This window comes from Octodon degus, unplaced genomic scaffold (genome assembly GCF_000260255.1).
Source record: "Octodon degus isolate 3935 unplaced genomic scaffold, OctDeg1.0 scaffold00273, whole genome shotgun sequence".
In the NCBI taxonomy this organism is placed as follows: Eukaryota; Metazoa; Chordata; class Mammalia; order Rodentia; family Octodontidae; genus Octodon; species Octodon degus.
The window spans coordinates 1278800-1290948 of NW_004524849.1; the positions used below are offsets into that span (position 1 = coordinate 1278800).

A 12149-nucleotide genomic window follows, 5' to 3' on the forward strand; every position below is an offset into this window, starting at 1 on the left:
CCACTATATACTGGTTAGGGGAAAAATTCAAGAGGAAGAGGTAACACTCATAAATATGTATGCACCAAACACGGGAGCACCGAACTATATAAAGCAAATCTTAATGGACATGAAAAATCTAATATCCAAAGAGGTAAAAGTGATTATCTTGTGGAAGAGAGAAATGCTTTCGGGCTGATGCACAGGAAATGGTTTAATTTTAAATAAACCTTAGGGAACTGCTGGAACTATTCAGCTCATGAGTAATTTATGGCCATAAAAAATTTAAAAAGGAAATGTATAGTTAATTAGATAAAGTTTGGGAAGGAATCTGTTACATTCAGTGAAAGCTGCCTCTGTGATAAACAACAGTTCCCTTGAAAAAGAGAACTGAATGATATAATTGAAAGGCTTAGCTGGATATCATATATTCTCTTGCACTCATGTGGCTCCTTAACACCACAGGTCAATGTAATGATCTCTACCTATGATGACAAACAAATAAGAAAAGGCTATGACTTGTCCAAGGCCTCATGGTAAGTCATTAAGCCAAATCTTTGTCTCTGATGGCCAATGCCAAGGGCTTTCACCCTTTCGGAATTCAGAAGTTATCACTGGGGACATGAATCCCTGCACAATGCCCAAAAAGAGGTTCTTCTGATCATCACCAGTGATGTCCTGGGTGCAGGACTGCTTGCCCATTATGGCATCACTTTCTGTTCCTGCCTCTTTGGCTCACAGTAGATATGTGTAAAAGGTCTGGCCAAGGAGCGTTCCTGTAGCCCCGACACAGAGCCCAGACCCCTGGCCACATGGGAGGCAGTTTCTTGCCACTGGCTTCATTATTGCCACAGAGATTTGCTTATGACCTTGTGCTCTCTTCTTGATCTGATGGGCTTCCGAGTCCAGCACACTAGAACTCTTGGATTGTCTCTTTCTCATCACTGATATGTTGTAATAGCCTTAATCATTTTCTATATTTATTTTTATTAGCACCATACACGTGCATAAAGACTATGCTCCCTTCCTGAGTTCAATTCCCGGTACTGAAAAAAACAAAACAAGACTACGCTCCTTGTGAGGAGGGGGTGCACACACATAACATACACATAACACATCCTGATGCTTTTTTTTCTCCTCTTTCCCTCCCTCTCCCCTCCCTGCATCTCATGGTTCCTTTCCATTTTGAAAAAGATTTATCTCTCTATTTCCCATTATCTGTCTTTTATTTTTCTCTTAATTTACATTTGGGATTTCTCATATATGAAAAACCATGTGATATTTAAGCTTGTGTGTCTGATTCATTTTATATAACATTATGGTCTCAAAGCATATCCATTTTCCTACGAATGACTCAAGTTTACCCTTCTTTATGGCAGAGTATATATACATAATTGTATATAAATGCCATATGTTTTACCATTCTCTCATTGATTGATGTATAGGCCACTTCCAAGATTTAGCGATTTAGCTATATTGAATTGTACTTCTACAAACATGGGTATGCATGTGTCACTGTAATATATCTTTAACTCTTTCAGGGAGATAGGAGAATGCCTGGGTCAAATGAAATTTCTGTTTTTAGGTTTTTGAGGAATCTGCATATTGATTTCTATGTGGTTATACTGTTATACTAGTTTACATTCTTGCCAACAACATACATAAAAAGGTTCCTTTTCCCCTGCAGTCTCTCTAACATTCACTATTGTTTGATTTCTTCATAACCAACATTCTTTCTGGAGTAAGATGGAATCCTAGTTTGGTTTCAGTTTGCATTTTCTATTAGGTCAGAAATGTTGAGTGTTGTATGAAAGGAGAGAAGGTTAGAAATGTTGAACATTTTTTTCATGTATTTATTAGCCGTTTGTACTTCTTCTGAGAAGGGCCTATTCATTTCAGTTGCCTACTTTGTGATTATTTTATTTGAGGAAGGCCTATTTTTTTAGTTCTTTATATTATTAGTCCTCTGTCTAAGGAACAAATAGCAAACATTTTTTTTCCCATTCTGTAGATTCACACTGTTGGTTGTTTTGTTTGCTGTGCAGAGCTTTGTAATCTAATATGGGCCCATTTGTTGATCCTTGATGTCATTTCTTGTGCAGTTGGGGTTCTGTTCAGAAAGTTCTTGCCCATACCTATGTCTTCAAGAGTTTTAGTTATTTTTCCTTCCAGTAGGTTAAGAGTTTCTGTTTAAAAATTAGATCTTTGATCCATTTTTATTTTAGTTTATTGCATGGTGAGAGATATCGGTCTGGATCTTCTGCTTGTGGATACTGTTTTCCCATCACAATTTGTTAAAGAGGCTGCCTCTTTTCCAGTTCATATTTTAGTTTCTTCCTTTTTTTTGTGGTACTGGGGATTGAACTCAGGACTCTGCACTTGCCAGGCAAGAGCTTATTCTACTGAGCTATCTCCCCAGCCCCTTTAGTTTCTTTTGTCAAAGAGCTGACTGTTGAATGCACTTGGGGTTGTTTCTGCTTTCTCCCTTCTGTTCCATTGATTCCCCTGTCTGTTTTTGAGTAATGGCTGTAATCTGAGTGGAAGACATTGGACCAAAGTCTCAGGTTAGGTGGTCCCAGGCAGCCCTTGGCTTTCTTCTGCATGTTTATGCAGCGATGCTACAATAGGTAATAGACAGCTTGGGAGCTTCAGAAAAGTGAGACTCAAAGGACATTTGTCATCTGTCATCCTTTTATAAAGATGAGGGGAAGTGCTTTACTTTGAACCCAAGAGAGGAAGAGCCTCAACAGCCACCACAGGTGGCTCATTCATGCTGCTCCCAGAAATACTTTGAGATTAGTGAAATACTACTGCAGAACCACACAACTGTCAGGAAATATCTTCAATTTCCCCCAAATGACAGTGATTATTTCTTGCGTTGATTCCCAACCGGTTAGCCTGTGACACTGATGTAGTCCACAGCATTCACTGCTGTCAATCACGATAGCTATTTTTTTTTTTTTTCACAATTCTCAACTCTTCAACCAGCACAGAGGCTAATACAATTCTAGGTTAAAAGGTTGATTGGCCTGGGTTGGTCTTTTCTCTTTTTCCTCCTGTCCTTTCCCCAGATGAATCATCAAACAGCTTTGTGACTCCATACCTGTTTTCACTGTCCTGGAAAGGGCCTTATGGGTCAGAGCAATAAAGCGTAAAGTCCTGGTGAACAGGCCAAGCAAAAGACAGAGTTGAACCATTCCTATTCAGTCTGTGACACTTTTCCAGCCCAGACATCTGGGTATTGGTTTTCCAAAATCTATTTTCATAGTTTAGCGCCTAGGTCACAATAGTACCTTGTTCAGTGGCCACAGAAGAGACTCTGTCAGGCAGAGGTCATTGTTGTCATTGTTAATAGAGTACTCACTTGGACCATCCTTGCTTCAAACTCTGAAGCCAAAGGACTGGCACAACTTCAAAGAATAGCAAGGCCCTGATGCTGCTTCCCTTCCTGGAGAAGTCAGAGCAGATCATGAAACAGGCTACAAGAAGCAGTTTCCATTGATGTTGACACAAGCACCTCTGTGAGGACACAAGCACCTTTGTGAGAACTCCAGCCCACGTGAGGACTGATTGGTCCCTGGAAAACACAGGCCTAAAGAATGCCCACATCTGGCCAATTGATTGAAACTGTTCTGGCAACCAAGAGGAAAAAAAAATCAACTTGACACATCCCTACCAAATGCTTGCATTTCTAACAAATGTACCACTGACAAATGGGAACCTAGGGCCTGACTTGTGAGTTGTAAATTGAATTTGCAGTAACATTTTTTTCTGCTAGCAACATCCCCACTGCTTCGGGTCTTCATAGGAATCTGTTTTGACCCAGTTTATGTGGCAAAACAGTGAGTTTATTTCACCATCATTTTGGTTTCAAACTCATTTTTGCTGGTGGATAAGTGGTACATTTTGCTTCTACCTTCTGTCTGGAAGGTTTACATTACTCTAATAAAGCTGTGCTTTAGTAATGCCATGTATCTTTCTATGAAACTGTTTTTGTGAATTTGTATCCTTCCTGATTTCATGTGAAGGTGCAAAAGGTGAAAAAACCTTTTCCTTTCTATTGCTTCTCTTTCTCAAGACCTGCAGATTCCACTGGAAACGTTGTCCCAGTGATTCACAAAGACTAAGTCTAGCTTTGCCTCTCCTTTCATGCACATGAAGGCAGGGACTTCTCACAGCCTCTAATAGCTGTGCTCTTCTCCTTGCAGAGGGATAGAAAGGGGGCCCATGGTCTCACAGAATAAAGATGATGTTCTGAGCCTCTCGCCCAGTGAGTGCTGTCATCTCCCCAAGTTCTGGCAGAGGGGATTAGCACAGAAGTGCTGCTCCAGCCTCAGTGTCCTTGTAGGGATGGAGCAGGCCTTCCCTCTGTCCCTGCCCTGATGGCGTGGAGGCTATCTCAGTGCAGAATCTGACCATCTCCCCAGCCCAACAATACTGAAGGAGCCTAGTTCTCTAAAACCTCTGTGGAACAAGAAGCCACGATAGCAGCTTAGAATTTTAAAAGAAGAAATAAATTTTCACTTTCAAAGTCTGGGGTCACACTTTTCTAGTTAATAAAGAGACTCCTATGGTTAACAACAGCAATGCATTCGGTACCACAGAGAAGCAGTCTGATTCCTATGAGTCCCAGTGTCATCTCAACGCAGTCCATCAAGAGAAAATGGATTGAGGCAGGGCAGTCTTGGCTCATGGTCACTAATGCTCATAAGGACAGCAACTCCAAGGGCTGGTCTAGATACTGCAGACAATTCATGGCTTCTGATACTACCTGAAAAGGAAGTAGTCTTCTGCTGTGTGGGAACTGATTGACTGTGGTCCTCAGGACTGAATCCACGACCTTCTCACTGAGCTACAGCCTCAGGCCTGTTTTTGTTTTCTTTTTTGAGACATAGTATTGCTGCCCAGATTAGGTTCATACTTGCAATCCTCTGGCCTCCACCTCCCACAATGCTGGGATTACAGGCATGTGCCACTAGACCCTCCTGGGATTTTTTTTTTTAATAAGAAGTACAAAACAAAGGAGCAAATCCTTTTTAGTGTTCTGTGGTGGCAGTCCAACCCCACACAAACAATACCTGCTTGCCTGCTGGAGAAGGCAAAGACGATGATGTCATCAAAAGTCCACGTGTAGTCCTGGTGTGGGGGGTAGAAGGCCAGCTTGTCAGAGGCCTCCTTCCTGAGGTCAATTAGGAAGGTAGAGTGGACCATGGGGACAGGGAAGCAGCCCATCCTCTTCCATTCTCTAATCTGAAGGTAGTCTGGGGTCCGTTTATAGAAGCCCTGCAAAAGAGCAAATAGGTTGGCTGTGTCCTCCAATCTGTGGGCTTCATCCTCCCCAGGCATAAGTAGGCTGATTCCTCCCTGTCAGCATCACTTAGAAGAAATCCCCCAAGTCACCCTCATTCCCTTTTCTTGGCCTAAATATTTCCAAATGAGTTTAAGAGATGCAATCTCTATATAAGACAACACCTACAGGGTCTTTGTATCAGAAATCACTTTGATTTTAGTGTTTCTCTTAGCTTCATAATTTCATAAAAGTGAACTACATGCTGCCTAACGATTATGTAGGAAGTGTGCATTTTAGGAGGTGGCAGAGCAGGGCTGCAGAGAGCAGAGTTCTAGAGTCAGATTGGCTGAGGTCACACCACACCTCAGCACCTTACTGTCTACAGTGTGATCAGGGGACACTGCCTTGCTGGGCCTACTGCCTCATCTCTCAAACAGGGATGGTATGGACTCCTACTCCATAGGACTTTCTGCAAAAACCAGTGAGCAAAATTGTAAAGTACTTGGACAAATCCCTCAGATCAAGAGAGTGTCGACAAATATTGGCTACTATCACATGACTGGGTTTCATTATGTAAAATATTTGTCATTAAGCATACATTACTTGGGTAAATGAAGGCCTCTTTCAGTGCACTTATTTATTTGATACTCCAGTGGAATTGCAACTGCTCCATAGTTTTTGGGGATTCACATTTTGCAATTGCTCCTTGTACAGTAACACAGGACCATCAGTCTCCTTTGTGATTTCAAATACATGGGTTTTGAACAACTTAGGCATCACACGGCTTGTTTTCCCTCCAAACCAAAGTGTTCATTCAACAAATACTCACTGACAGCCTGCTGTAATCCAGGTACTAAGGGAAATTGGAGGATTTAATACATAAGAAAGCCCTAGGCATAGCTTTCATGGAGTACGAAGTCTGCTTTAGGAGGTTACACACTAAGTGCACTGCTTACGACTTTTAATTTTTCTAAATCTTTTTATAGCATCTGCTTAGGCAAAGCTCAGGGACCAGGATTCTATCACAGGCACCACATGCCATGCCGGCCCCATACCCAGGGTGCACTGAGACAAGATGGAGACTGAGACTGGGCATGGTGGCATGCACCTATAATCCCAGCACTTAGGAGGCTGAAAGCAGGAGGATCACTACAAGTCTCATCTGAGTAATGAGATGCTGTAGACCCTGTACTAAATACATTTTAAAAAAATCTCCAAGATCTTTTTATGTATTTATTTATTTGGCTCAGGGTCTCACTACACAGCTTGGACTCTATAGTCCAAGACCCTACAGCAGAATTCTAGAGTCAGATTGGCTGAGGTCACATCACGCCTTAGCACCTTACTGTTTACAGTGTGGTCAGGGGACACTGCCTGGCTGTGCCTACTACCTCAGTAGGACTTAGACTCTATACTGAGCCTTCTGTCTCAGCCTCCCCGGAACGCCCCAGTTTTAGGGCCAGCACAGCACCTTCAGGGTTCTGGAGCTAGCACTGCATGAGGCACCGGGGATTGAATTCAGGACCTTGTGCTTCCCAGGCAGTTGCTTAGACCACTGAGCTATCTTCTCAGCCCCACTGCTTATAACTTTACTATGAACAAAGCTCAAACCCTCCATAAAAGTTGATGATGCATCTCAATAAATCATACTTAAAAGATTGTGGAAACTATAAAAGGTATTTTTTTAAAAATAGTGTAGCTGATAGAGGATTCAGTGGAATAAATGTCATATTTGACGAGGGCACAACACATATTGGACACGTAAGGTCTTGTGTAATCTTTAATCACACACTTTCCTTTATGGGTGCATTTCTGGCATCACATCCACAACTCGACATCTGCACTCCGCCTCTTCCACCTCTGCCCACTGTCCTTCTGTGTATGTCACAGTGCCCTGACTAGGTTAACACTAACACTGACCATGTTGTAGAGGGATGACAAACAAGACTGAAATGACACTAGTCAATTTTATGCTCTTACAGCTTCCAATCTCAGCTCATACTTAAGCTCTTTATTTCCTTCTAACACTTAGGCTGTTGAGCATTCTTCCACAGGAGAAAAGAAGCCCTGGATCTTTGAAGGGCTGTCTGAGGATGCGTGTAGATGAAAGCTCTAGACTTAGGACAAGGGTCTTGGAATGAGGAACTTGAAAAACTCATGACAATGGTGAATCACTGAATGTCTTGGGAGTGAGGATGCAGGGAAGGAAGCAGAGAAACAGAGAAAAGGAAAGTGCCTATGATTCCTGCAGAGAGGCAGGATAGATGGCTGTCTCTTTGCCCCATGTAAATTTTAACTAATTAATTAATTAATTTTGGTACTGGGGATTGAACTGAGGACCTTGTGCTTGCCAGGCAGGTGCTCATGCTGCTGAGCTATCTCTCCAGGCAAATTTTATTGATAACAATTCCTGTTCACTGGGCAGACAACACCAAGGCCATTTTGTTTTGGATGTGTTCAAAGGCTCTGGACTTGAGGGCCTGCCTTGAGGTTATGAAGGCATCAAGCATTTCTGTTCCTGCCTCTTTAGAAGCCAAAAGTAGATGAGGAGTAGTGTAATGATTCTAAGTTGAACAAATTGTTTTACTGTGCAAAATGAATGAGCACATTTCTCCTATTTTCTTTTAATAATTAAGATAAATAAGAAAACAATAGACACTTAGAGGCTGTAGTCACTAGGATAGCCTCCCTCTACCCTTGTTGCTGGTGCCAAACTATAACTCATTAAAACAATCCTTGAGTGACTCTGCCATGTGAGTCATTCCAGACTAACTGAGCCCTCAAACCAAGCTATTATTACGTTTTCTTCCAAGAAGCTCAATGGACTTTATGATGTCAACTTAGTGTCTCCCTGAAAGACATAGACAATAAAAATCATTCAAAATCTTTTGAAAGTAAGGGAAATAAATGCCAACAAAAGAGAAAATGTCTCATCTACTAGTGTGTTAGAGCCATTTATCATTAAAATATCAGAAATTTCATAAACTAGTTGACATGGGGCTGGCCAAGTAGTTCAGCAGATTAAAGTACCTGCAAGCAGGCACAGGGGCTAGGGGTTCAATCCCTGGGCCTGCAATGCTAGCCCTGACCTCCCCGGGGTGGGGTGAGTGGGCAATTGAGACTGGCTGTGGTGGCGTGCACCTGAAATCCCAACTCTTGGGAGGCTGTAAACAGGGGAATCACTATGAGTCCCATCTAGTAGTGAGACTCTGAACACCCTATAGACCCTTCCCTAAAAAATACAAAATAAATAAATGAACTAGTTGACATGATAGTAGCCTGAAATCTGTAAAAACAAAAATCATGGTACTCCTTACCATTCTGGTAATATCTCTGGTAGCAGCTTTCATGGTTTTTAGTAACTAAATGATCATCAAGCAGCTATACTGCAGGTTAGTTAACTTTTCCCTTAGCTGAAACAGCGTTTCCATTTCCAAAGGTAGAGGGGAGCGTTTGGCAAATGGTATCTCTTTTCTCCATCAGAAAGCTAGACATGAAACATTTATCACCACACTAATAGTTTAATTCCTTGGAAAAACTAAACCAAACATAAAAGGGAGACAAAATTTAGGCCTCCGGCCATGAAAACACATTTAACAAGTTAAATGAACATCTAAATTATATGGATCAGCTTAATTGAGCTCTCTACTTCATTAACTAAAGAAGAAAAATGTAAACAGCCATCACCATTCCCTGCAACAGGGCTCTAGACTTTGAAGATTTTATGTGAAAAAAAGGAAATTAAAATTCTGTTTTTAACTTGATTTTGAAAAAAATGGGCCAGCCATATAGCTCAGCGGATTAAAGCACCTGCAAGCAGGCTCAGGGGATGGGGGTTCAATTCCCAGGCCTGCCATGCCAGCCCTGTCCCTGGGGGCATGCTGAGATGGCAATTGAGACTGGGCATGGTAGAGCATGCCTGTAATCCCAGCTCTTGGGAGGCTATAAACAGGTGGATCACTACGAGTCCAATCTAGTAGTGAGACCCTGAACACCATAGACCCTTTCCTAAAATTAAAAAAAAAAAGAGAGAGACAAAGAAAAAAGAAAACATGAGTTACCATGTCAGTTTTTAGAATCTATAGAAATAAGTGTAGCAACATATGTCTAAGGCCAACAACATACTTATTGTCTTTGACTCAGCAATTCCACTTTGATGAGGCTATCCCAAGGAAATAACCTTAAATATAAAACATTATATTAATTATGATCATTATAATAGTTAAAAGTTTCAAGCAACTTCAGTGTTGTTCAAACTAAGAGAAAGGTTAAGTAAATGTCAGTGTATCTATAATGAAAATAAAAATACTAAGAACATTTAAGTTTATGGTGTTCTTTCAGTAACAGGGATACAAATGAATGTTGAGTAGTGTTACTGTTTCCATTTCTAAGTTTTTCTATAGTGTTTTTATGGTAGCTTTATAATGATAAAAATTATTTTTTCTTTTAAAATTCCTGAATTGGGGGTGGGAAAATACAAATCCCAGTATGCCTTACTGGTTAATTTTGAGCTTCTTAGCCAATCTCTCTCTCTGTCTCTCTCTCTCTCTATATATATATATATTTTTTTTCTTTAGTATTTGGTATAGAGTCTCATTATGCAGCTCGAACTCATAGTGATGCTCCTGTCTCAGCCTCCTCAGCGATGGGATTAGGGGCATGCACCACCGCTCCCAGTCTTGGTAGCCCGCTCAGAGTGCCTGGAAGTGGGGCTGTAGCAGCATGTGGTGCTGGGAATCACACAATGGTCCCTGCGCTTGCCTAAGCAGGTGCTTAGTTGGCTGAGCTATCTTGCTTGCCCTTTGACCATATATTGACAATACACAGGAACCCACTGGGTTCTACTTTATCTCTTTTTCTGAAAGGGTTTGCTGTAGTGACCTATATATTTCAAGGGAAGGAACACAAAAAAGGTAAGGGAGCTACTACTTACTGCCTTTTTAAATCTCATTCATGAGCCAAATCACTTACCTGAGGTGTGATTCCACACCAGAAGTTAGAGTACAACCCCCGAGACTCCAGCATGGGTGCTACGATGGTTTTGTTTTCTGCAATCATTAGGTTGAGAGCCTGTGGATTAGTGAGGAAGTTGTCGACATCTATGAACTAAGAAAAGAAAGTAAAATGTCAGGTGCATCACTTTCCAGAAATGGCTTTCAAAGGATTCAAAGGATCAGGAGATGTGGGACAAGTATGTGTATCCTCCCTGGGGAAGCCCCTTGCAGTTGCATGGCTGTCATTCCATCAAAATCCATTTAGTCTAACTTTCACATGTTCAGCCCTGCATGAGCCACCAGGCAATGGCTGGTGTTGGCATACTGGGCACAGGTTCAATCAGGACCTAAACTTGGTAATGGCTTAAGTACAAAACATTAACAGCTCCCAAGTCCTTATGATTCACTGAGAACTACTTACTGAGTATCCACTGTTTGCACAAATGGGTAGATCTATTTATATCTTTGTGGACCAAAATCACCCAGAGTGGATCCATCAATGGTATTTTAACAGTAAAGGCAGAATTTTTGTTTAAAGTACATCGTATCTACCCATATTAGCCAAATGGCATGAATTTCTTAGCAGAAACCCACATTAACTCTGATTCTCATTCTTAGCAGGAGCTCATGTTAACACTGATTCATTTGTAGATGATATTATAACAACAGAGTCTACCATAAGGTATAAACGATCACACTGAATTGTACTGCTAACATAGATTTTTACGTCATGTATCTTTCATCATGATTAAAAAACATTGAGAAGCATTCATTTCTATAAAAGCCAAACTGCTTACCAAAAATATTTTAGTTTGGCACTTATATGATTTCAATGACATTTAAATAGCTACATACAGTGTTAAATATTGTCAGTACAATTTGAAAATTTCCATGAAACATTTGTGTTGAAAGTATGTAGAATAAATTCTTAGGGTAATCTTTGGAGTGGCTGAAGTCTTGGGCAGGAACATAAGTCAGAAGTATTCATTCCTTTTAGGAATTACAGTCTAGTGAAAGCAGATGTCCATAAATGTAATAAAAATGATGTTGGCTTTGCTTTATTGGTGGTGTTTCTAGTGTTATATTGCAAAAACTTTTGGGCAGAGAACTTGTAGGAAAAACAAGTGTCTTTCAGGGAAGAGGGAGCTACTTGCTTCTAGTAAGCTTTCCCTCTTTTTAACTGATACAGGCTCACTGAGGATAAGGATATATTGATTTCCTTTTTTAAAAATGTATTTGGTTGTTACAGGGTCTTCCTATGCAGTATGGGCTCATAGTGATCCTCCTGTTTTCAGACTCCCCAGCACAGGGATTACAGGTGTAGGTCACTAGGCCCAGACTCTGTGTTCGGCTCAGCCCACTCTGGGGCTGGTGCAGCATGTAGTGCTGGGGATCGAACTGCAGTCCCTGCACTTGCCTAAGCTTGCCTGAGCTGGTGCTTTAGTCTTCTGAGCTACCTTGTTGGTCCCTTGATTTCTGATCATCATCAATTCCAGCATTTTTCTGGACCAAGCTCAAAGGAAAGCAATGAAATTTCTCCATGAAAGAATTCTCCACAGGAGTCCAGCAGAGCTGGAACCAACCAGGAAGCCAAGTGAGTGATTTCATTCCCTGAACGACCAGGAGCAAAGGGGAGCAGAGCATCAGAAGTGTCTTGCTAGAATCATTTTCTCACATTCTTAAAATTCTCCCAAAAAGAGGACTTTTATTGCTTTACCTCCAGCATTCCCCAGGAAACAAAAAGACTCAGTGTCTCTTCTGCATGTTATACATAATAGAGAAACAGTTTGAGAATTCCTTTCCTTAGGCCTCCCTTGAAAGTGTGCATCAGCAAGATTATGGGGCCAAAGAGGAAAGTGATCGATGATGTAGAATGTGCCTAAGGA

The 12149-nt window shown here is 41.2% G+C and overlaps 1 protein-coding gene across 1 annotated transcript in view; it reads right to left on the reverse strand.

Moving 5' to 3' along the window:
• The window catches only part of Colgalt2 (collagen beta(1-O)galactosyltransferase 2), a 112817-nt gene that overhangs the window by 30593 nt on the left and 70075 nt on the right, over positions 1–12149 (reverse strand). The window contains exons 4-5 of the mRNA XM_004646604.2: positions 10241–10375; positions 5058–5262 (exon numbers count right to left, since the gene is read on the reverse strand). Coding sequence (XP_004646661.1) covers positions 5058–5262; positions 10241–10375 — 340 coding nt within the window. The remainder of the gene's footprint in view (positions 1–5057; positions 5263–10240; positions 10376–12149) is intronic.